This window comes from Cydia strobilella, chromosome 13, assembly GCF_947568885.1.
Source record: "Cydia strobilella chromosome 13, ilCydStro3.1, whole genome shotgun sequence".
In the NCBI taxonomy this organism is placed as follows: domain Eukaryota; kingdom Metazoa; phylum Arthropoda; class Insecta; order Lepidoptera; family Tortricidae; genus Cydia; species Cydia strobilella.
In genome coordinates this window covers 13,907,844-13,934,579 of record NC_086053.1, presented here as the reverse complement: position 1 = coordinate 13,934,579, position 26,736 = coordinate 13,907,844, and the positions used below count along the sequence as shown (strand labels likewise).

Below are 26,736 nucleotides of genomic sequence, written 5' to 3'. Positions count from 1 at the left end.
CTTCAAATATTTAATAACTCTCTCCTCATGAATAAAATGAAAGATTTTTAATGGGTATTAATGAAACGTTTACTCCATTTTATTTACTTTTCTTTTATTTTAGGTTAAATAAATAAAATTCAATCAAGATATTGAACGCATTGTCAACCAATGACTTGCGCCCTGCGCCACCGCGCGGCTGCTATCAGTACTAAAATTTTGTATTCGTAGTGCTGTATGGAGAACCACATTTTTTCGCGTTTTTCATGAATATAATCTTTTGAAATCTCAAATATAATCTTTTAGGTAAGTCAGAAAAAACATTATGTACCTTGTGTAGCCGCTATAACGTCGTTTAAGCGCTTAATTATAGATTCAGCAAACTCTAGTTCCCATTATGACCCAGAAACTAATGTCAAAGCCCGGTTTCACACGGCATTTTCATTGCATTACGCGCAGATTTCTTCTTAGTTAATGTCTATAATTGCCTAAACGGCGTTGTATCTTTGAAATCGGCTGAACGCGCGCTTCCTGTAAATAAATGACAAAAGGTGTGTTCTCGTATGAGAGTTGAAAATCGGCCGGTGTGGTGTGGATTAGGACTGGTGTCGTTGTTGTAAAAATGCTTGGTATTATCTCCTTGTTATCTGTGTTGTTGTCATTCCATCACAATCATCTCTTTTCTTATAAAAAATGTCATGACAAATGTGCAGTGTATAATACTTGGATACCTATGTTTTGTATACTGAGGAAGGTAATTGGCAGTTCTTTGTTTTAGCTAATTGGACCGAATATCTAATTGGCGCGGGTTATTTTAACGATAGACACGATTATTTGATTGAGATTACATCACTTGTCTCAAGTTTGTTTGTGATAGCTCTGTCACCTTCTGTGATAACCTTTAAAATCTAACTACTCCATTAGTACATGTGATTGCATAGGCCCCCTAGTTTTTGACAAGATTCGGTCGGTGTTAGATAAGGTACGTTTTTCTAAAAAAAATTGTTCTAGTTTTTAGTCTCGAGCATTAAACAAAACACAGTTGATATAATTTTCTCGAGTGTTACACAAAAAATAGAAATAGATTTTTGGGTGGTGAAGGTTATGTATATTTAAACTGGTAGACTAAGTGATGAGAATGATCTTACATACAGATTTATGAAAAATAAATCTTCTCTTATAACACACTTAAATAAATAAAGGTGCGAGTAGGACTCGCGCATGAAGGGTTCTGTACCATTACGCAAAAAACGGCACAAAAATCACGTTTGTTGTATGGGAGCCCCACTTAAATATTTATTTTATTCTGTTTTTAGTATTTGTTGTTATAGCGGCAACAGAAATACATCATCTGTGAAAATTTCAACTGTCTAGCTATCACGGTTCATGAGATACAGCCTTGGTAACAGACGGACAGCGGAGTCTTAGTAATAGGGTCCCGTTTTTACCCTTTGGTTCCATAACCCTAAAAATAAGAGATCATTTATTGTCGCAAAAAAAAACAGCAATGGACAAAGAAGAAATAATGCACAATAAGGTTTACATACAAAAGGGTTGTTACTGTACCTATTTAAATAATTAAAAGTTAGTATGCTTTTAGTGCATAAATAATGTACTACATTATTACATTCACATTTTTTAATGAAATGTTATATGAGATTGAGATATCAATTGGAATTCCTATGAGAATCACAAATACCTTGCAATAAATATTTATGCTATTATTGCAATAGAAATCAATGAATTGTAACCAAATAATTTAAAATGCTTATACATTTTTAAATCACCTAAAAAAACAAATCTTACAAATACAGATGCTCACACAGTATCATTCATGTTGTCACTCCTGTCCAGTATATATGTTTGTGTTTATTTTCTTCACGTGGGTGCTTTCTATAAATAACACTCACTCACTTGGCTCAGTGGAGACTTGGAGAGAACTGTCTAATGATATTCAGATAATTTCACTACAGTGTTTTAATTAATCTATTCTTTTGTTTCTTTGTGTTTGTTAAGTTTTTGTTATGACTTTGTGTTTTTGACAGTTGAAGATGTGTATTTGTGCAGATTTGTGTGTATTTTCTGTGTTGTGTTGTGATGTTGGGATTTAGACAGTTCTTATTCAAGGTATTTATTAGACTTTCTCAAAGAGAAATGTTATCAAAGAAGATGACTTAATGCTTTAAAGCATTCTCTTCCAGCCAGCATTATACCTAAATGCCTAAATGCAGTCAGCAAAGCAACACAAAGAACTATACTTCAGAACCTTTTTTAGGGTTCCATACCCAAACGGTAAACGTGACCCTATTACTAAGACTCCACTTTCTGTCTGTCTGTCCGTCTGTCACCAGGCTGTATCTCATGAACCGTGATAACTAGACAGTTCAAATTTTAACAGATGATGTTTTTCTGTTGCCGCTATAACAACAAATACTAAAAACAGAATAAAATTAATATTTTAGTGGGGCTTTCATACAACAAACGTGATTTTTTTGCCGTATTTTGCGTAATGGTACGGAACCCTGCGTGCGCGAGTCCGACTCGCACTTGTTGTACACAACACAGGTACATATGTAGGTACAGGTAGGTGGTATTAGAACCTTGTAACTGTAGAATAAATTACAACAATGTATACATAATAAAGTTGACTGTATACTTGTTTTTATCCCATTCATTATAGTATAGTGATGTTTTCATTGTGATGTCTATTTTTATTTTTATTGCCTCATACTGAAATTAACAGAAATAGTAAAAGTTGTAGACATTCAGGCCAAGTTCAAGTTCATTGTCTTATTTTGTTATCTGTGGTACTATTTGGGGGAGTTGTTTATATATACTTAATGAGAATTACATTACTGTAATACTTTTCTGTACTGGATTTTGTTTCAACTTAGCCTGGCAATGTTAATTACATTCTTATTGGATTTGAATTCAATTGAATCATTTGGTAGGATTTTTTAATTACTGACTGATTGTAGTAATTATTTAATTATCAAAATTGGTATTTAAGGGAATTTATACCTTTACTGGGCAATATCAAATTAACGATAAATTAACACTGAGGCACATGCTTGAAGATTGAAACACATTTGACCAAAAGATTTGTAAAAAGGGCATCATAATCAATTTATCATATAGTAGGGCTTTTGTTACCTTCACAATAATAATTATGAACTTTTTTGATAATAATTCAAAGGTAGTTTTGATCCAAACATACCTACTTACCAACTTACTTACATACTTACCTAACTGCTGCAAACCTATACTCAGATGAGTATTCATATTTGGGATACTACTAGACTAGAGGACTTATAGGCCATAGAAGTATTCATCTCCTCAAAAAAATAAAAATAAGGTAGATATGTTAACTTTACGAAGAATACAAAGAAACCCAGCCCTTTGATGTTGATGATGGTGGAAGGGATTTCCATTTGCCGAGGTCCAGCGCGGCCTCCTCCAGCTACGCCCAGCCTAGGCCAACTGGTGCAGCCTCCTTTTCCACTGTGTGCGTGCAACCGCGCGACGTAGTGTGACAAAACCTTTATCCTTATACCTTTGATTATGTGCAGTGCTGCTGGCGGTTAGGCGAGATGCACACAACCACAGCAGAGGGCCAATACCGGGGCACCAACGGCGCAACTCATCCGAAGGATAAAGTCGCCATCCTAGACGCTGGCTCGCAGTACGGAAAGGTAAGTCTTCTTATCACTTTTAATATATATATATAGTCCTCCTCGCCGTGTCCGACGACGGCGACTCCTCCCAACTGTTTTTACTCGGGAACATGAAACGCTCTAATGTGGCTTGCGAAGCCAAACTTGGTTTTGAATATGCGATTACATGGTACGCAATGGAGCTTGCCGGCTGATTTGTGTAGGTATACGAATGCTTGTTGTTGTTGTTCATAAAAGTGTAGAACAATACGAGCAGCGGCGTTTAGAAGACCTGAATGCTAAGCGCGATCTCCGTAAGACGCAGTTTTAATAGAAGACATGACAAATACCTCCACCTCTGAGTCTGTATTGGATCCAGATGGGGAGACCAGACCAGACCCCAACTGGGGAGGTACCTCCACCTTACAGAAAACCGCAGCCAAATAACACTAGACCCTAATACTAATAGTGTTGTGTTCCTGCCGGTGAGTAAGGTTGCCAGAGCTCGAGGGAGAGGAGTGTTAGGGTCGACAACGCGCATGTAACTCCTCTGGAGTTGCAGGCGTACATAGGCTACGGAGACTGCTTAACATCAGGCGGGCCATATGCTTGTTTGCCACCGACGTAGTATAAAAAAAAATAGTCAGGTTTCGCGGCTGACTTCGTAAATAAATAAGGAGCGATCATTTACAAATCAATCACACATCTTTCCACATCTCTGGTGGAAACGCAGCCTAAAAGAAATACTTTTAGTTGACCTCGTATTTCAGACTGACTAGTGTACCATTGTAAAATGCACCTTTTTCTTATTTGTCCAGGTGATAGATCGCCGCGTACGCGAGCTATGCGTGGAATCCGACATCTTGCCGTTAGACACCCCCGCGTACCACCTCAAGGAGGCGGGGTACCGCGCCATCATCATCTCAGGAGGCCCCAACTCTGTCTACGCTGAAGATGCGCCGAGATATGATGCTGATATATTCAAAATCGGACTCCCTGTATTAGGTAAGCATTTGACACAGATTACTAGAGCTATGGGTGATATACATCTTGTTGCTTGTCGTACCACCTCAAGGAGGCGGGGTACCATGCTATTATCATCTCAGAGCGCCCAACTCTGTTTACGCTGAAGATGCGCCGAGTTATGATGCTGATATATTCAAAATTGGACTCCCTGTATTAGGTAAGCATTTGACACAGATTACTAGAGCTATGGGTGATATACATCTTGTCACTTGTCGTACCACCTCAAGGAGGCGGGGTACCATGCCCATGCTATTATCATCTCAGAGCGCCCAACTCTGTTTACGCTGAAGATGCGCCGAGATATGATGCTGATATATTCAAAATTGGACTCCCTGTATTAGGTAAGCATTTGACAAAGATTACTAGAGCTATGGGTGATATACATCTTGTCACTTGTCGTACCACCTCAAGGAGGCGGGGTACCATGCTATTATCATCTCAGAGTGCCCAACTCTGTTTACGCTGAAGATGCGCCGAGATATGATGCTGATATATTCAAAATTGGACTCCCTGTATTAGGTAAGCATTTGACACAGATTACTAGAGCTATGGGTGATATACTATACATCTTGTCACTTGTCGTACCACCTCAAGGAGGCGGGGTACCATGCTATTATCATTTCAGAGCGCCCAACTCTGTCTACGCTGAAGATGCGCCGAGATAGTTTAGTTTAGTTTATTTGCCATAAAGTAACAAAAGCATTACAAGCGTCCACGAATTCAAACACTCGTGCGGTAGTTGTGGTTAGCTTAGATATATTATGTCACTTTAAGGAGGTTGTGCTCTATATTATTATAACCTTGATGTAAATAAGGACGTAACTAGAATACAAGTATGCTAAGACAGAAATATTCAAGATTAGGTTTCCTTACCTCATAATATAAATAAAGTTGTTTTTTTACTTAATTGTGTCCTGTTTCTAAAGCGCTCCTCTGCCAAGGTGCTATGTGCTAATTGCCCAAGTTAAAATCAACCATTTTGGATTATTAGTTGCATTTTTTGATTTGTTTCATGTTAAAGCAAAATAAATTCAAACATTATTTCCTAAACAGTTGTTTTAAAATTTAAATGACAATTTTTAAATATTAAACATTTAATTTTAATTCGTCCTCAGGCATCTGCTATGGCATGCAAATGCTGAACAAGGAGTTCGGAGGCTCCGTGCTGCGCAAGGACGCCCGAGAGGACGGACAGTACGAGGTCGAAGTGGAAACCACGTGCCCCCTGTTCAAGTGAGTGTTTACACGACAAGAAAGTGTTTTAGATAAACAAAGTGTCTTAAAAACAAAAATATTCATTGGTCTTTTTAAATTATATCTTTAAAAACTCATGACGTAATCTTTATCATAGAAAACGAAACTTACAAGTCTCCTTATTTGTAATTTTTATTAAACGTATAGTCTCGTCAAAATGCGTTCTCTATAGCACATAATTGTAGCTGTGTTATGTGACGTTACGTTATACCAGTAAAGCTATAATCGCATATATGTGACGTTTTCCAGTAAAAGGTACCACATTGTCGCTTACCATAAGGACGAAAGTATCTTTATACGAATAACCTGCCAGAACGTCCTTATAACAAGCGACAAAGTGGTACCTTTTGCTTAAAGACGACACATATGTCTAATGTTTATCCATCCCTCTAATATGATTAGGTGACCACAACTTTAGTACAAATTCAATTTCAAGCGGGTTCTCTGTTCGTAGGCGGTTTTCGCTATAAAGCGGATAAACCACGCAATCGGCTACACACGTAGCGCGTAGCTCGCGCTGGCAGTGAACGGGTTAACTAAAAATATGTGTCTTTCCATCAGAAAAGGGTCCTTATACTTCATGTGCAACATGGACCATTCTATCAGAATTTCTGCTGGAATTTCAGATAAAAAGGTCTTTATTGCACTTGAAGCATAAAGACCCTTCTGTGATGGAAAACCACATATGCGCCCCGAATCGAACATAAATTGACCCTTTTCCACAGCCGCCTCGAGAAACTTCAGCCAGTACTGTTGACCCATGGAGACAGCGTGCAGAGAGTCGGAGACCGTTTCCGCGTCGGTGCCCAGTCGTCCAACCATCTCATCGCAGCAATATATAATGAACAAATGCGGCTGTATGGAGTCCAGTTTCACCCTGAGGTAATTTGAATAATTGGGCTTTATTATAATAAATCAAATTTACTTAAATACACAAAATACAAGATCAAACTAAGGAAGAAGAAAAGGGTTCGAAATGTCGGGATGTATTATAAATTCAATATACGCGATATAATCCGTTTTCATAGTTTTATTTCTTAAGAAGAAGAACTTAAGGTTAAGAAGTGTAACGCTCTTAAGGTAGATGTCACTAGGGTCCCCTAGTCCCATAGTGGGAAGATTTGCTGACTATGGATGAGGTCTTGGTGGCTCAGTTGGCACAGCGCTGGATTATGAATGAGTGCTTAAGTGGCTCCTGTGATGTTGCTTATGTCCATGGGCGACGATGACTGCTTCCCATCAGGCGGCTCGTCTGCTCGTTTGCTATCACATAAAAAAAATATTGATCCAGAAGTCTTGAAGGCAGTAATTTTGAAAAATTCATCATCATCATCATCATATCAGCCTTCTATCGCCCACTGCTGAGCATAGGCCTCTCCTCGCGTACGCCACTTATCCCGGTCCTGAGCCAATCTCATCCAGAAGTGACCCGCAGTCTTCCGAAAGTCGTCCACCCAACGAGCCAACGGACGCCAGGCACTCCTTTCGTCTGAAAGCGGCCACCATAAAAAGAAAAAAAAAAAGAAAAATTCGCCAAATTTGGCAATAGATGGCTACGGGGGCTTAGGGCATTGCTAGGTCCTGTACTATGTTTTAATTTCGCTCATTTTTCTACTGACAAATTGATTTGCTTTACCGATTATGACTTTCCTCAGGTGGACCTAACCCCGAAAGGCAAACAGATGTTGTCGAATTTCCTGTTCGACATAGCGGGCATGTCGCGCTCCTTCACCCTCCGCTCGCGCCGCGAGGCCTGCGTCCAGTACATCCGCGACGCCGTCGGAGACAACAACAAAGTACTTGTAAGTAACCCAAACCTGTCCAATGCCTTGCAACTGACCCTCTCCCAATCTCCTGATCCCTCGCAGACTGACTCCGCAATCGACCGCTTAACGCGTACTGCCCGATTCCTCGACGCCCCTACCGCCTCCACCTCTGACCCCTTCAGCCTCATTGCCTATCCCTCAACCACCTACTCTCGTTTCCCGACAATCGTCATGAAATCCCGATGTACTGTTGTCTCTGCACTTACATCACATTTTAAGCGTAATAGTGAGGGATTCGTTTTATTTTAAGTATAAGATAAGATAAGATAAGATATTTCTTTATTGTACAACCGTGTATGACCGTGTATTGTATATGATTTTGTACCCTCTTTCAGATGAATCAGGCCAAGATTATATGTAGATCATTTTTTTAATACATACATTGAGAAATTGCACATAGGTCACTTAGCTAATGTACAATCGGGCAAAAAAGAGTAGAAATTAAAAAGTGGCAACACTGTAGTGTTACACGTTTTTCTTAGATTGATTCGAAAAGGACTACAGTGTTGCCACTTTTTAATTTCTACTCTATTTTGCCAGACTGTAAATGAAGTACCAAACGGGGAAAAAATTGGTTGTTTCAAAGAATGACCATGTTAGCTGGACAACGTATTAGTGTAAAACCGGCCAAGTGCGAGTCGGACGCGCGCACGAAGGGTTAACGTACTATTACGCAAAAAACGTTGTATTGTGTATTGTTGTATGGGAGCCCCACTTAAATATTTATTTTATTCTGTTTTTAGTATTTGTTGTTATAGCGGCAACAGAAATACATCATCTGTGAAAATTTCAACTGTCTAGCTATCACGGTTCATGAGATACAGCCTGGTGACAGACAGACAGAGGAGTTTTGAATGATTCACGGTTAGTTTCACTAGACTTATATTGACCGGGATATAGACAGTGATTACCTTTTGTATTATTTGTGAGCTCCCGATATTTCGACGCAGTTACATGCATCATGTTCACGGGTGACTGAAGATAGTGGGTGGGTGTCAAAGTTGTGTTGACAGCGCTCTGTCTACCCTCATTCTTGCGCGTCGGCTGCGTTCACTTTCAACGTTACCAACGGTCGCATTCACACTTGTTGGTCCGGTCGCGTTCATGGTTTATAATACAAAAGGTAATCACGGTCTATATCCCGGTCAATATAAGTCTAGACAGAGGAGTCTTAGTAATAGGGTCCCCTTTGGGTACGAACCCTAAAAACAGCACATTATTATGATAGTGTGTTGTCCCTGTCAGGTGTTGGTGAGCGGCGGAGTGGACTCGGCGGTGTGCGCGGCGCTGCTGCGGACCGCGCTGCGCGAGGACCAAGTCATCGCGCTGCACATCGATAATGGTATCATTACTTTCTTCATAGAGTAACTTATACTAGAGCGGTACTGTCAGGTGTTGGTGAGCGGCGGAGTGGACTCGGCGGTGTGCGCGGCGCTGCTGCGGACCGCGCTGCGCGAGGACCAAGTCATCGCGCTGCACATCGATAATGGTATCATTACTTTCTTCATAGAGTAACTTATACTAGAGCGGTACTGTCAGGTGTTGGTGAGCGGCGGAGTGGACTCGGCGGTGTGCGCGGCGCTGCTGCGGACCGCGCTGCGCGAGGACCAAGTCATCGCGCTGCACATCGATAATGGTATCATTACTTTCTTCATAGAGTAACTTATACTAGAGCGGTACTGTCAGGTGTTGGTGAGCGGCGGAGTGGACTCGGCGGTGTGCGCGGCGCTGCTGCGGACCGCGCTGCGCGAGGACCAAGTCATCGCGCTGCACATCGATAATGGTATCATTACTTTCTTCATAGAGTAACTTATACTAGAGCGGTACTGTCAGGTGTTGGTGAGCGGCGGAGTGGACTCCGCGGTGTGCGCGGCGCTGCTGCGGACCGCGCTGCGCGAGGACCAAGTCATCGCGCTGCACATCGATAATGGTATCATTACTTTCTTCATAGAGTAACTTATACTAGAGCGGTACTGTCAGGTGTTGGTGAGCGGCGGAGTGGACTCGGCGGTGTGCGCGGCGCTGCTGCGGACCGCGCTGCGCGAGGACCAAGTCATCGCGCTGCACATCGATAATGGTATCATTACTTTCTTCATAGAGTAACTTATACTAGAGCGGTACTGTCAGGTGTTGGTGAGCGGCGGAGTGGACTCGGCGGTGTGCGCGGCGCTGCTGCGGACCGCGCTGCGCGAGGACCAAGTCATCGCGCTGCACATCGATAATGGTATCATTACTTTCTTCATAGAGTAACTTATACTAGAGCGGTACTGTCAGGTGTTGGTGAGCGGCGGAGTGGACTCGGCGGTGTGCGCGGCGCTGCTGCGGACCGCGCTGCGCGAGGACCAAGTCATCGCGCTGCACATCGATAATGGTATCATTACTTTCTTCATAGAGTAACTTATACTAGAGCGGTACTGTCAGGTGTTGGTGAGCGGCGGAGTGGACTCGGCGGTGTGCGCGGCGCTGCTGCGGACCGCGCTGCGCGAGGACCAAGTCATCGCGCTGCACATCGATAATGGTATCATTACTTTCTTCATAGAGTAACTTATACTAGAGCGGTACTGTCAGGTGTTGGTGAGCGGCGGAGTGGACTCGGCGGTGTGCGCGGCGCTGCTGCGGACCGCGCTGCGCGAGGACCAAGTCATCGCGCTGCACATCGATAATGGTATCATTACTTTCTTCATAGAGTAACTTATACTAGAGCGGTACTGTCAGGTGTTGGTGAGCGGCGGAGTGGACTCGGCGGTGTGCGCGGCGCTGCTGCGGACCGCGCTGCGCGAGGACCAAGTCATCGCGCTGCACATCGATAATGGTATCATTACTTTCTTCATAGAGTAACTTATACTAGAGCGGTACTGTCAGGTGTTGGTGAGCGGCGGAGTGGACTCGGCGGTGTGCGCGGCGCTGCTGCGGACCGCGCTGCGCGAGGACCAAGTCATCGCGCTGCACATCGATAATGGTATCATTACTTTCTTCATAGAGTAACTTATACTAGAGCGGTACTGTCAGGTGTTGGTGAGCGGCGGAGTGGACTCGGCGGTGTGCGCGGCGCTGCTGCGGACCGCGCTGCGCGAGGACCAAGTCATCGCGCTGCACATCGATAATGGTATCATTACTTTCTTCATAGAGTAACTTATACTAGAGCGGTACTGTCAGGTGTTGGTGAGCGGCGGAGTGGACTCGGCGGTGTGCGCGGCGCTGCTGCGGACCGCGCTGCGCGAGGACCAAGTCATCGCGCTGCACATCGATAATGGTATCATTACTTTCTTCATAGAGTAACTTATACTAGAGCGGTACTGTCAGGTGTTGGTGAGCGGCGGAGTGGACTCGGCGGTGTGCGCGGCGCTGCTGCGGACCGCGCTGCGCGAGGACCAAGTCATCGCGCTGCACATCGATAATGGTATCATTACTTTCTTCATAGAGTAACTTATACTAGAGCGGTACTGTCAGGTGTTGGTGAGCGGCGGAGTGGACTCGGCGGTGTGCGCGGCGCTGCTGCGGACCGCGCTGCGCGAGGACCAAGTCATCGCGCTGCACATCGATAATGGTATCATTACTTTCTTCATAGAGTAACTTATACTAGAGCGGTACTGTCAGGTGTTGGTGAGCGGCGGAGTGGACTCGGCGGTGTGCGCGGCGCTGCTGCGGACCGCGCTGCGCGAGGACCAAGTCATCGCGCTGCACATCGATAATGGTATCATTACTTTCTTCATAGAGTAACTTATACTAGAGCGGTACTGTCAGGTGTTGGTGAGCGGCGGAGTGGACTCCGCGGTGTGCGCGGCGCTGCTGCGGACCGCGCTGCGCGAGGACCAAGTCATCGCGCTGCACATCGATAATGGTATCATTACTTTCTTCATAGAGTAACTTATACTAGAGCGGTACTGTCAGGTGTTGGTGAGCGGCGGAGTGGACTCGGCGGTGTGCGCGGCGCTGCTGCGGACCGCGCTGCGCGAGGACCAAGTCATCGCGCTGCACATCGATAATGGTATCATTACTTTCTTCATAGAGTAACTTATACTAGAGCGGTACTGTCAGGTGTTGGTGAGCGGCGGAGTGGACTCGGCGGTGTGCGCGGCGCTGCTGCGGACCGCGCTGCGCGAGGACCAAGTCATCGCGCTGCACATCGATAATGGTATCATTACTTTCTTCATAGAGTAACTTATACTAGAGCGGTACTGTCAGGTGTTGGTGAGCGGCGGAGTGGACTCGGCGGTGTGCGCGGCGCTGCTGCGGACCGCGCTGCGCGAGGACCAAGTCATCGCGCTGCACATCGATAATGGTATCATTACTTTCTTCATAGAGTAACTTATACTAGAGCGGTACTGTCAGGTGTTGGTGAGCGGCGGAGTGGACTCCGCGGTGTGCGCGGCGCTGCTGCGGACCGCGCTGCGCGAGGACCAAGTCATCGCGCTGCACATCGATAATGGTATCATTACTTTCTTCATAGAGTAACTTATACTAGAGCGGTACTGTCAGGTGTTGGTGAGCGGCGGAGTGGACTCGGCGGTGTGCGCGGCGCTGCTGCGGACCGCGCTGCGCGAGGACCAAGTCATCGCGCTGCACATCGATAATGGTATCATTACTTTCTTCATAGAGTAACTTATACTAGAGCGGTACTGTCAGGTGTTGGTGAGCGGCGGAGTGGACTCGGCGGTGTGCGCGGCGCTGCTGCGGACCGCGCTGCGCGAGGACCAAGTCATCGCGCTGCACATCGATAATGGTATCATTACTTTCTTCATAGAGTAACTTATACTAGAGCGGTACTGTCAGGTGTTGGTGAGCGGCGGAGTGGACTCGGCGGTGTGCGCGGCGCTGCTGCGGACCGCGCTGCGCGAGGACCAAGTCATCGCGCTGCACATCGATAATGGTATCATTACTTTCTTCATAGAGTAACTTATACTAGAGCGGTACTGTCAGGTGTTGGTGAGCGGCGGAGTGGACTCCGCGGTGTGCGCGGCGCTGCTGCGGACCGCGCTGCGCGAGGACCAAGTCATCGCGCTGCACATCGATAATGGTATCATTACTTTCTTCATAGAGTAACTTATACTAGAGCGGTACTGTCAGGTGTTGGTGAGCGGCGGAGTGGACTCGGCGGTGTGCGCGGCGCTGCTGCGGACCGCGCTGCGCGAGGACCAAGTCATCGCGCTGCACATCGATAATGGTATCATTACTTTCTTCATAGAGTAACTTATACTAGAGCGGTACTGTCAGGTGTTGGTGAGCGGCGGAGTGGACTCGGCGGTGTGCGCGGCGCTGCTGCGGACCGCGCTGCGCGAGGACCAAGTCATCGCGCTGCACATCGATAATGGTATCATTACTTTCTTCATAGAGTAACTTATACTAGAGCGGTACTGTCAGGTGTTGGTGAGCGGCGGAGTGGACTCCGCGGTGTGCGCGGCGCTGCTGCGGACCGCGCTGCGCGAGGACCAAGTCATCGCGCTGCACATCGATAATGGTATCATTACTTTCTTCATAGAGTAACTTATACTAGAGCGGTACTGTCAGGTGTTGGTGAGCGGCGGAGTGGACTCGGCGGTGTGCGCGGCGCTGCTGCGGACCGCGCTGCGCGAGGACCAAGTCATCGCGCTGCACATCGATAATGGTATCATTACTTTCTTCATAGAGTAACTTATACTAGAGCGGTACTGTCAGGTGTTGGTGAGCGGCGGAGTGGACTCGGCGGTGTGCGCGGCGCTGCTGCGGACCGCGCTGCGCGAGGACCAAGTCATCGCGCTGCACATCGATAATGGTATCATTACTTTCTTCATAGAGTAACTTATACTAGAGCGGTACTGTCAGGTGTTGGTGAGCGGCGGAGTGGACTCGGCGGTGTGCGCGGCGCTGCTGCGGACCGCGCTGCGCGAGGACCAAGTCATCGCGCTGCACATCGATAATGGTATCATTACTTTCTTCATAGAGTAACTTATACTAGAGCGGTACTGTCAGGTGTTGGTGAGCGGCGGAGTGGACTCGGCGGTGTGCGCGGCGCTGCTGCGGACCGCGCTGCGCGAGGACCAAGTCATCGCGCTGCACATCGATAATGGTATCATTACTTTCTTCATAGAGTAACTTATACTAGAGCGGTACTGTCAGGTGTTGGTGAGCGGCGGAGTGGACTCGGCGGTGTGCGCGGCGCTGCTGCGGACCGCGCTGCGCGAGGACCAAGTCATCGCGCTGCACATCGATAATGGTATCATTACTTTCTTCATAGAGTAACTTATACTAGAGCGGTACTGTCAGGTGTTGGTGAGCGGCGGAGTGGACTCGGCGGTGTGCGCGGCGCTGCTGCGGACCGCGCTGCGCGAGGACCAAGTCATCGCGCTGCACATCGATAATAGTATCATTACTTTCTTTTTAATACAGTTGCTCAAAAAGTGGTACTTTTTGTAGCTGCGTAGCGTGTGAGAAGCTCAATTTCTCGAACTAGTGCTTTTTACTTTTTAGTTCCAAACTATACTTTCGAAACGCAGTTAAAATTGAATTTAGCTTGAGCAGGAACCAGAGCCTCACTCGTTACTCCTCGGTGTCGTTGAGCAACCCGCGCCGGGCCCGCGGCGGCCGCGGCCGGGGCGCGCACGAGTATGAAGGTATCGCGGGCTGCGGCAGCTCAAGTATCAAGGGCTGTATAGGTACTTTTGGTTTTGGTTTGGTTTGGTGGTATGATTCTACTAATGATATTTTAATTTATTATTTTTTCGCAATTGTATTAAAAAACGTCGTTTACAACACGTGTGAAATGTCTTTTCACACTAGTTGTAAAATGTACTATTATGTCTGTTACTGACCGCAAAGAGGGATATAATATGATAGAGTGGTACTGTCATAGTAAATTTTGTAACCCCAGTAAATTCACTGGCATCAATCGACACACTTTAAAACTAAAAATGAAGATTTATAAAAATACGATAAAATGTATTTAAATATATTAATAACGGGTCACTTAAGTCGAAAACGCTCGACATGTTTCACTCCGTACCGAGGAGCGTCATCAGGCAAACACGCAAACACGTGAGTGACCCGTTATTAATATATTTAATATGTCTGTGTCTCACGGAAGTTTTGTTATTAAAATGTATTTAAACATGGATAAATGACTTTTTTATTTATATTAATTATTTTTATATGATTTTGACCCATGTTCTTTTACTGATATGCGTTAAAATTATAAATAACAAACGAAACCGTCAACGCCCTCTATACGAGAGCAGGCCAAAACTAGTGGCGCCATCTGATCGAGAATCAAATTTTCGTGATTTTCGAGGCACGTTTTTTCCTTAGACTGTATCCATCTATTACGGAGTTATATCTATCTTTGCTGACCGTGACCATTTGTGTACCTTATGTCTTTGTATTAAGGACGAATTGTCAGTTAACAATATAGCCATTGGCAATATGTTGTCCTCGTCTTAGCGTACGAAACTATTGCTCTTTGGTCAATAACTCACTCCTCGATGCTCGCTCCCATTCTGTTTCGTTCGCGTGTAGTGTACTAAAACGTACTAAGAGTAGAATCATTAGGGAATAGTTCGGTCTAGTGCAGTGGAGGGAATCGTGTCTTTTTGATTTTAGTACATGTACTATACAAGCCTAAAACTAACCTTGATGTTATTTGTAGGATTCATGCGTAAGAACGAGAGCTCTAAAGTGGAAAGGTGTCTTCGTGAACTGGGAGTTAGGCTTCACGTCATCAATGCGTCTCATCAGGTTTGTGGCTTTACTTTTTATAAAAGCCTCAATTAGTTAATTCCCCCACTTAATATACATTTATTCAATTAATTTATTTATTCATGAACAATATAATTGTATTTGAATATAATTACATGCTAAGTTCCTTAAATCTAGGTCCTTAAATCTAATTATTATACAATCTAACAAGAATCCTAAGAACTAAGAAATTTAGGTACTACTAATAAAACTAAAACTAAATTAATCTTTAAAAACTAAATTTTTCAATTTAGATTTAGCAAATCCAACTTATTTACATTATATCCAAATTATACATTACATGTTATGGATGCAAGCTAATAAGCCACTCACCATTTTATCATTACTCATGCGGCTTTTTAATATCTAGCGGCTTTATTATTCCTTTATTTACGGGCAACTCTAGCATTTGGAACCATCTTGGTTTGACGCCAAGTTTCAGACCTTTCCCTACATACATTTTTATTTTCAGTTCCGACAAGGCAGCACAGTGGTCCGCGAGGCCGGAGGCCGCACGCGGAGCACCCCACTGCTCTGCCACACACAGGCTCCAGAAGACAAGCGTCGAATCATCGGCGACGTGTTCATTCGTATCGCTGAGCAAGCCGTGCGCGACCTTAACCTGCAGTAAGTACCCGCGAGGCCGAAGGCAGACTGCAAACCTGCAGTGAGTTATCACTGATTAGTGTTTGTTTCAGAATAGTCTGAACGTCTTGATGCTGTACGCTGCTTATGTAAGTTGCACGCGGTGTCTAGTTATTTTTGATTATTGCAGCGTAAACGTAGAGTAAAATGACAATGACACAAAAAACAGCTAACTGACGACTGAGGCGGACATGGGATATTTGCTTAAGTAAGCAAACGTTGAGATAGAGAGAACTTGTCAATACAGTCCGGCAAAAGAGGCGTCAAATTCGGAAATGAAGTAGGCGCGAACTAACAGACTCCCATAGACTATGCCAAAGTGTGGAATTTCGCGTCATGTTTCTACTGACAAATTGGTTCGCTAAACTATAATTTTATATGTATATTTGTTTCCAGAGAGGACCAAGTTCTCCTCGGTCAGGGCACTCTTCGCCCCGATCTGATCGAGTCAGCATCAGCCTTGGCTTCAGGCAACGCGGCCACAATCAAGACGCATCACAACGACACGGACTTGGTGAGGGCGTTGCGCGCCCGCGGACGGGTCGTGGAGCCGCTCAAGGACTTCCATAAGGATGAGGTAAGCTATCTGTCTCACTCGTCATTATATCTCTGTCGCACACTGCCGACCTGATATAGTCAGCATCAGCGCTAGCGTTCGCTCAATAAGGCTCGTGTTGTGGGTACTCAGACAACGATATATGTAATATACAAATACTTAAATACATAGAAAACATCCATGACTTAGGAAAAAATCTTTTTTTTATTTTTTATACCACGTCGGTGGCAAACAAGCATACGGCCCGTCTGATGGTAAGCAGTCACCGTAGCCTATGGACGACTGCAACACCAGAGATATTACATGCGCGTTGCCGATCCTTTAATTCAATTCAATTCAATATTTTTTTAAACCTGTACACTCCTTTTTTGAAGAACCCTATACTAACAACACACAACACACATAACTAACATTTTTTTTATGGACACAATGTCTGAAATAAACAATTTTTAATTTTTTTTATACTGTATAGCCCCTCGGGAAACCTCGGCATGCTCAACGCACAAATAAATGCCCTTACCGGGAGTCGAACCTCGCTTCATGGGCAGGGTCACTACCCACTAGGCCAGACCGGTCGTCTAAAATCTATTGAATGTTGACAGGATTGCCATGTAAGGATAACGAGGGTCGCCATGGAAGGGTGGTCTTGCTAACCCGTATCGTGTTGTCGACAGGTCCGAGCCCTCGGCCTCGAGCTCGGGCTCCCGGCCGGCCTGGTGGCGCGGCACCCGTTCCCGGGCCCCGGCCTGGCCGTGCGCGTGCTGTGCCAGGACGAGCCGCGCGCCGAGCGGGACTTCTCCGAGACGCAGGTGAGGGTGGCTACCGGCTACCGGCTACCGGGTGGTGAGTGGTGAGTGGTGAGTGGTGAGCCGGGGGGAGCTGGACTAGAAATCACCACAACACACATTACAAATACAAAAATCAATTTTACAGTTTAAATGACTATTTATTTAACCCTGTTCCAGGTCATAGTGAAAATAATGGTAGAGTATGCAAGCATGATCGTCAAATCGCACGCTCTACTAGGCCGCGTAGTGAACGCGACCACGGCCGCGGAGCAAGCCGAGCTCAAACGCATCTCCTCCAAGTCGCCCATCGCCGCCGCGTTGTTGCCGCTGCGCTCTGTGGGCGTGCAGGGTAAGTTAACACAGATAGAGACAGACAGAGAGAGAGTAATAAGTTAACAACGCGAAAATTCGTATAACATTAATTTTGTAGTTTATTTCTTTTTTATGGCGTTTAGAACCTGTAAAAACGTCAGTGTCTTTGGATTAGAACACATTTCTCAGTAATCGTGGGACGGAAATAGTTTAAACACAGAGACACGACTTATTTAAAAACATTGTCAACCACTCGTTTCAAATATTACCCTTGATCATTTCATGAATTCCGACTACAAAGATGACAACCAAAATTGTAAGATCAAGATTTTAGGATTTTTTTTGCCGAATTTCACCTTCCCATACAAACGGAGTTCCATTTTCATTTTAAAACTACGTTTTGGATTGTAATGAAACTTTGCACATACATTGACATGAGGTATATCTAGGTCTGAAATTAATTTATATAGCTCCAGTTTATAAAACTAACGAAATAGAGCAAAAACACGTTTTGTATGAAAAACGTAAATTCGCTGTATTTAACTATGGTATCTGAAGCTACATAAACTAATTACAGACATAGATATACCTTATCCTATTGTAAGTACAAAGTTTCAGAGCAATCTAGCTAGTCGTTTTTAAATGAGAGCGGAACTACGTTTGTATGGAGAACCGAGCTTGCCGGGGACCGTTAAATAAAAAATGTATATTACAGGTGACGCACGAACGTACAGCTACGCGGTAGCACTGTCAACGGAACGCTACCCGCCAGACTGGAAAGATATGTACTACCTCGCCAAGATCATACCTCGCGTCTGCCACAACGTTAACAGGTATAAATGCTACCCACTGCACAATCAGCATCAAATAGAGACTGCCAAAGTGGCCAAATACAAATATATGTGACGTTTTCAAGCAAAAGGTACCACATTGTCGCTTACCATAAGGACGAAAATTGCTGTTATCTTTATACGAAAAACTTGTCAGCGCGTCCTTATGGCAAGGGACAATTGTGGTACCTTTTCCTTCAATATTCTAAGTATTATAACTACTATTAAAAACTGGCCAAGTGCGAGTCGAACTCGTGCACGTAGGGTTCCGTACCATTACGCAAAAAACGGCAAAAAAATCACGTTTGTTGTATGGGAGCCCCCACTTAAATATTTATTTTATTCTGTTTTTTGTATTTGTTTTTATAGTGGCAACAGAAATACATCATCTGTGAAAATTTCAATTGTCTAGCTATCACGGTTCATGAGATACAGCCAGGTGACAGACAGACGGACAGCGGAGTCTTAGTAATAGGGTCCCGTTGTTACCTCTTGGGTACGGAACCCTAAAAACGGGATATTTACCATGTTTGATTGGTGTGTAAAAAACAGAGAAAGCTTTATTTTATATGTATTTAATTTACATACTTTTTAATTTTGTGTCGTGTTTTCGTTATTATAAAGTTTGTTTTGTGTTCAGGGTGTGCTACGCATTCGGAGGGCTGATCAAAGAGCAAGTAACGGACATCACGCCCACTTTCCTCACACAGCAAGTCATCTCTACTATCCGCCAAGCGGACGACATCGCAACACAGGTAATGTTCTACCAATTTTGTATGGGTTACACTTGGTTAAACTTAACTCGGATAGTGAGAACTTGTCATGGTTTCTTTATACGAATTTTATGAAGCACAGGGCACAGAACAATTAGCTCCATGCACGATTTTTTATTTCTTTTTGTAATCATAATTTATATCCTTTGAACACCGGGAAAAATAAAAATACTTTTGTAAACTTTCGCAATAAAATATTTAAAATATTGAAAAATTTTGAGCGGTTGAAACGCTCATAATTTTTGGCGCGAATTCGATAGAGCGTGATGACGTCACACGTTGGACGGTCCAACTTACGTTTGCTACTAATGACACTTATGTGAACTAGTCTGTCGAACGCGTGACGTCACGTGAAGTTTCGCTCACTAGTTTTTCGCGGGCCAATGTTTGTATTTTTTATTAATTATTTTAAGCAATTAAATGATAATTTAATAATGGAAATGCTTTTGTAACATGATATAACGGTAACAAACATCCGAATAAAAAATATTTCGTTCAAATATAAACTTCATGCATGAGACTAATTGTCGTCACGGTCAAGTTATATACTCTTTAAAGTTCTATCCGATTTATTAAATAGAAATTGTGTCAAAAATAATCGCTGTCTACGTTTTTCTAATAATTTTCTGATGATTTATTTCGTGCATGGTGTGAAATAATTTATTTTATATACAGTCATCAATGTCATCATCCCTATTATAGCGGACATTGTAGGTTATCAGTGTTATCACCCCATTTATAAATTAATTTAATTAAAAAATTTACTACCTGCTTTCTTCTTGAACTGTTATTTTGCATTTGAAATTGCACTGTTACTTAGACTTAACACAAATTGAACAATAATCATCACTTACCGCCAGGTCCTGCTGTCAAGCGGCGCAGCATCCCTCGTCGCACAGATGCCCGTGGTGCTCATCCCCATACACTTCGACCGCGACGCCGCCACCCGCGCGCCCTCCTGCCAGCGCTCCGTCGTACTCCGGCCCTTCGTCACTTCTGACTTCATGACTGGAGTCGCAGCCCTGCCTGGTTCAGACGCCATGCCGCAGGACGTGAGTACTACTATGGAGTAACTTATACTAGAGCGGTACTGTCATAGTAAATTTTGTAACCCCAGTAAATTCACTGCCATCTGTCGACACACTTTAAAACTAAAAATGAAGATTTATAAAAATACGATAGAATGTATTTAAATATAGATAAATGATTTTTTTTATTTGCATTAATTATTTTTATGATTTTGACCCATGTTCTTTCACTGATATGCGTTAAAATTGTTAAATAACAAACAAAACCGTCAACGCCATCTATACGACTGTAGGCCAAAACTAGTAGCGCCCTCTGAACGAGAATCAAATTCTCTTGATTTTCGAGGCACGTTTTTTCCTTAGACTGTGTCCATCTATTACGGAGTTATATCTATCTTTGGTACTACACTTAACCTTATAGCGTTTTCACATTGTCCGATCTGAATCAGGCCGCGGGGGCGCGCCCGGAAGTAATCTTTAACGGTCACGCACACTACAACAAGCATAATGTCCTAGACATATACGCACACAAACAAATATTATCGGTCCGGTAAATTTATCGGAAGCGCCTCTCCGATATCGTATGTTGGAAATCGCCTAAGACAAAAACAGCTGCAGGAAAGTGCCATTGGCATTAAGTCTGCCCTTTTTGCTTTTTAGATTTATTAAATGCATAAATAAATACAGAGAAGCACATATATCTTACATTTTATTTCCTTCCGACATCGGATATCGGATCGGACAATGTGAAAACGCTCTTACGATGCTCCGGCCTTTCGTTAAGTCAAAGGTTATTTTACGAGCCACTAGTTGTTATTTTTTGACCGTATAAGTGCAATGTAATATTCCTAAATAGACAACTATAAGTAGACTTATATTGACCGGGATATAGACCGTGATTACCTTTTGTATTATTTGTGAGCTCCCGATATTTCGACGCAGTTACATGCATCATGTTCACGGGTGACTGAAGATAGCGGGTGGGTGTCAAAGTTGTGTAGACAGCGCTCTGTCTACCCTCATTCTTGGGCGTCGGCTAAAAAAAAAGGTAATCACGGTCTATATCCCGGTCAATACAAGTCTAGTGAAACTAACCATGAATCATTCAAAACTCTAACTATAAGTAGATTCCACAGTAGTTCTGATTTTTTTTTAATTAACGGCCGCAAAAATATCATATCATATCATCTAACCTAACAAACCAAGGACTTGTGACTATGCTACTATTTAGAGTTATCTAATTATATTTATATTAACAAGTTTGGGAACAAATCAAATTATTTTATTAAATATTTTGATTTGTGTTTTTAAGCGCGCACTGCTTGCCCTTAGAGCTGGTCAAAGACGCCTAGTCTTACTAAGATGGCAATATAGTCGAGAAATTCGGACGGGCACCGCCGTGGCGGGGTGGCCTAGGGGTTCATGGCGTTAGCCGCGATAGCTAAAGACGCCGGTTCGAATCCGGCCTTCACCACTGGAGGCCTTCGTCACTTTTTCTTATATGACATCTATTACAGTTTTTGATATTTATATTGTTGACAGGTGATAGACAGAATGCGCAAAGAAGTAATGAGCGTGCCGGGCATCTCGCGCGTGCTGTACGACCTCACGCCCAAGCCGCCCGCCACCACCGAGTGGGAATGATCGCCCAACCTTTTATACGTTTCTACTCGTCTTGTACGATTGCACCCGAGGCAGTGGTCCACGTTGCAGCTCTGACTCTCCAGGCCGCAAGCTGCAATTTTATAAGTTGCAACACTAAGTGGCCACTTTACAGGTTACAATTTTACTAGTCTAAACCTGCAGCATACAACCCAGCAATAATATTAACTCTTTGACGGCCAAAGACGTCAACTGACGCGCGTGTCAACATCAACCTTCGTGCATTCGGACAAGATTCACGATGACGCGCCGCCAGGGCCGGATTTAGGGGAGGGGCCTCCACTCCTTCGTTGCCCCGAGGCCTCCACACCTCTAAATTCGGCCTTGGCTAGGCGTGGAGTTCAAAGGATTAAGGCATAAAGGTAACTTTGGTATTTCAAAGTTCAAAATCAATGTGGGTTCCGTCTGTCTTAAAAGCGTTATAAGTCAAACGCGACAGTGATACCAGTTTAGACTTAAAATTGTATCTTGTACGATTTTAAATGCCATATTCAAATGTTGCCAGTAAAATTGAAGTAAAGGGTTGGTTTAGACCTCAAATTTTAATTACTTTAACACAATAGTTGTGTGCGTCTTAATATTCTAATGAAGCTCAGTTATAGTCTGAATGGCGGCATAAGTCATTGGGGCATTGCACTTACAAGCTAGCCTCGTATATTTCAATTATACATTAGTACTTATATGATATACCGCCATACGACTATTCAATGAGGGCTAACGCGTATGAATTCGCCGATAGTGGCGCTAGTGTAGATGGTGGTCTTTTCCATAGTTCGAAATGTCAAATGTCACTTGTCACTTCAATGACTGACAGCTGTTCTTTAGTCTTTTGGACCACCATCAACAGAGGCGCCAACTGGTGAGCAAAAAAACGATAGCCCTCATTTACATAACAGTTCCACTTTGGATCTCCATTCGTGATTCGTCTGTAGTATCTATACTTTACATTTACAATTAATACAATTATACAATATGTATGTATATATTTATAACGTAATCACAGTCAATTGTGTTCATGTTATAAAGAATAAGCTACGGTCGATGTACTGGATTGAATTATTTTTATAATAATGCAAATAATTAAGTGCCTAATTCGAATAGAAGCAGATGTTATGACTGTTTTCGAGACAGTAGCTTTCCAAGTGCAATTTTTTCCTTGCGATCATGTAATAATTTATTTATGTATAACTTTATTCACTATATACTCTGTTATCTTCTCACTTGTTTAATATTATTTGCTATTTTCTTTGTTTCATATTTAATTCGGACCACTCAATCGTCTTCGTTTCTAGTGCCAGATAGAATGTCTTTAAAACAACTACTTATTTTAAGTATGCAGTTGTTACGCGGTTATCACGGCACGATTTTAAGATAGTCGTTCGATTTGTAGCTGGCCCCGAACGGCTAATCCTTTGTCTATTGTTAAGTAAAACCTCACCTGCATAAAAAATGGTTCGGTCACTAACTGGTTATTGAATTTACAACTCCTATGGAAATTGCAATAAGATTCAAAACGAACGAATGGAAAAATAATTTGCGATTTCTTGGGTGGTCCCTCTACGGGTACTGAGTGCCGGCGAGGCGAACGCTATAGAACCAGTCTAAAATGTGTCATCGAGATATGTAACAAAGGCGCGTTATCGGAGAGCGTACCTACACTGGTTTTTCGAGCGTTGGACTAGCCCGCGCTCAGATGCCAATTAGAATTATACGACCCCTTTTTTTGCAGGTAGTGTGCGCGTGCGGTTTTACTTACAATAGACAAAGGATTAGCCGGTCGGGGTAAGCTACAAAACGAACGACTATATGCATAGTTGTTACACGGTTATCACACGGATGCGGACCCGCACGCACCTCCGGTGTGTAAGCGAGACAGCGCTATGTACGTATATAGCTCGCACCGAAAAGGCGCGCTGATCCGTATCCAATGTGAGGACTGCTTTATACAATGTGTGATTGTAGTTATTTATTTTTGCGGCTGATGAACTTTTGTTTTATTTAACCTAGATATTGGTGTCTGTTGGTTTTGTTTCACTGTTAAGTGTATTATAATATAATATATTTGTTCTGGACCACTGCCCGTTATTATAAAGAGTTGTAAATACATTGGTGTAAGAAACACAATGTCGAGGTTCTTGTTAACTCCACTGATCAGTTTTGTAACTTGTAGTAATTTATTGTAAAGGCTGTGTAAAAATTATTAAAAAGCCCTTGAATGTTCTGCTCGACAAGATTATACTGGGTCGTGTATGAAATCGAAAACAAATTGTTTTATGGAATGGTTCAGTGTTATTGACTGGAGGTTTCATAATAAAATTATATTATGCTTTATTTTCACAATGAGTTTTATTCTAAAATACAATAAATAAACACAAAAAATGTCAATACAGTAAAATTCTAAAATGTCAATTGTCAGGGACTAATAAATTAATGTTCTTCCCTGCATTAATCTGTCCTCCTATATAGCTTTCCTCCTCACCCCTAATAGACAACCCTTCAGACAGGGAAGTTACCTTTTTCTCTCTCAACATAGGCGCCTTTTCCCACCGAGAGCTGTTACAATTAGAACAAGATTTCATTGGGATTAATTCAAGAGAAACTGTTCTGTTATTACAATCAAGGCATTTGAAGAATCTCTTGAAAGTGTCCAGGACTTTTAGGGGATGTCTTTCATCTTTACACAATTGTGCAGCTGAAAATGCAGTGTACTTGCATTTGATGCACCTGACAGCCTTGCAAGCCAACTTAAATGTGTTCAACATCTTTTCTTCCATTGCTTCCTTCTTCTCCAGCTTATTAAAGTATTTGTCTTGTTCATTGTCATCATGTTCCTGAATCAGATTTTGATGTGCCGATGTAGCTTCTAGTATTTTTTTAAATCTCTCAGACTTTATACCGTTTGTCTTAGTTTCCTCATTAGGTTTAGATTTTTTGCTGTCATTCTCATTATCACCACTCAGTTTTTCAAAGGCCCTTTTCTTGCCAGTTTCAGTGCCTCTTATGTTATTTGGGTCTAGTTTCTCAATCCCTCCACTCTGTTGTATAAGTTTCAATGCATTTGCTTTTGCTCGTTCAGCTGCTTTTTGGCCATAAGACATGTTAAGATCTACCATCCCGCTTCCTTTTAGTCCAAATCCTTTACCCAATTTTGGTGAACTAGCTACTCTTTCTGCTAAGCTAGAAGATATATTGCTTGGAGATGCGGTCAATTTGTTAAGTCTCTCCGTATCACTTTTTCTTTGAGTTGATGGACTGTGTAATGGTGTGGTGTTGTTTTTCATGGGACCTGCCCCATGTGGTGCTTTGTTCATCATAAGTTTGTCTCCCTCGGACTTGTAATAGTCACTTAAAGACATCAGTCTGTTTTGATCTCTATCCTTAATAACCTTGTGATTGCCAGAAGTTGGTGCAGTATATGCCCTACCTCCATATATCACAGTGTCCTTACCTAAAACTTTTTTCTGCAAGTTAACAAGCCCCTTACCCATGGTTGAGGACTGCAACTCTGATCTTTTGGAATACTTTTGATACTCCTGTTTCACATGATAAATGCAGTGTTCACATTGTGACAAATTAACAAATGCTGTGCATGGTTCCCCATTTTTCTTCTTACTCTTACAAGTGCCTAGATCTTTCGATTGACCAAGTATCATGACTCGCTCAGAGGTTTCAACACTGAGGCATGCCTGGTCAGCGCTGTTTTGTGACCGGTCAAGTACATTAGGATTCAGCACTGCAACTACTGTGCCCGCAGTTGTTTTCCATAGATCATTATAAGCTTTCCGAAATAGAAACATTGAAACTGTTTTCAAGTCATCCTTAAGGTCACTGAGAGTCCAAATTAGAAACTGATTGCCTTTCTGGGACTTTTTCACAGCAGTTTTTCTGACGATGACACCGGCTGTGACCCAATCCTTTGATAAGTCTTCATTCTCCACATGTCTTTTCACTCTTAACATATTGACAGCCTCTCTCCCTTGCATGCGATCTAAGAGAGCTGCACTGGATATAAGCGGTTTTGTAATTCTAATACCAAATACAGGATCCGTGTAAATGTCTGAGACTGCCCTAGTCTTGGTTTCTGGAGCACAGAACACATGCCTAATGTCTTGCTGTACTTCTTTAGGCTTACTTTTGTTTTTGTTAAACTTAACGTCATTATTAACTTGTCGCAACCTTGTTACAAAGTCTAGCTGTTTCTCTACGTGTTCTTGCTGTTTGTCGTCTAGTATTTTTTTTACTTGCGAGCCGTAATCGTTGTACTTGCGTTCGGTGTAGTTTCGTTTCTCCTCGTCGTCTGACGAGTCCGTGTCTCCGTTATGCACCTCGGAAGACTTCCCGGCTTTACTCACTGGTACTTCAGGTTCAGATTGTGTGCTGGAGCTTGGTTGAAAGATATCCACTTCGCGTAAAGTTTCCTTTGGGACAGATTCAGCCTCGTCAGCTAAATCGGCACGTAGCAACTCGTCCAACTCAGCTAATTCATCGATGTCAGACATTTTAATACAGTTTTTGAACTACTTATTAATTTAATTGATATTAAATGTGTTATAACGCATGCAACAACTTTAAAACTACTAGAAAAACATCGAATTCTTCAGAAAGTAAGTCGCATATTTTTCGCGGTAAGATGGCAAACGTCAAAGTGACATACCATTGTTTGTTGTGGGTTTGTTTCGCATCCATAAAAAACTACT

General features: G+C 43.1%; 2 protein-coding genes across 2 annotated transcripts; one reads left to right on the top strand and one right to left on the bottom strand.

Annotated features, from left to right (window-relative positions):
- Positions 1 to 1,953: 1,953 nt before the first annotated feature.
- LOC134746850 (GMP synthase [glutamine-hydrolyzing]) lies at positions 1,954 to 24,370 on the top strand. The gene is made up of 16 exons (XM_063681416.1): positions 1,954 to 2,106; positions 3,549 to 3,671; positions 4,451 to 4,637; positions 5,774 to 5,891; positions 6,638 to 6,794; positions 7,568 to 7,714; positions 8,984 to 9,080; positions 15,357 to 15,445; positions 15,918 to 16,072; positions 16,487 to 16,667; positions 17,321 to 17,455; positions 17,612 to 17,783; positions 18,462 to 18,579; positions 19,217 to 19,331; positions 20,210 to 20,401; positions 21,920 to 24,370. Exons 1-16 carry the CDS (start codon positions 2,077 to 2,079, stop codon positions 22,019 to 22,021), a joined length of 2,118 nt encoding a protein of 705 aa, XP_063537486.1. The 5' UTR covers positions 1,954 to 2,076; the 3' UTR covers positions 22,022 to 24,370.
- On the bottom strand, positions 24,128 to 26,685 carry LOC134746787 (protein MCM10 homolog). Its single transcript, XM_063681330.1, has one exon. The coding sequence runs from the start codon at positions 26,536 to 26,538 to the stop codon at positions 24,445 to 24,447; it is 2,094 nt and encodes a 697-aa protein (XP_063537400.1). The 5' UTR covers positions 26,539 to 26,685; the 3' UTR covers positions 24,128 to 24,444.
- Between the last annotated feature and the right edge of the window lie 51 nt (positions 26,686 to 26,736).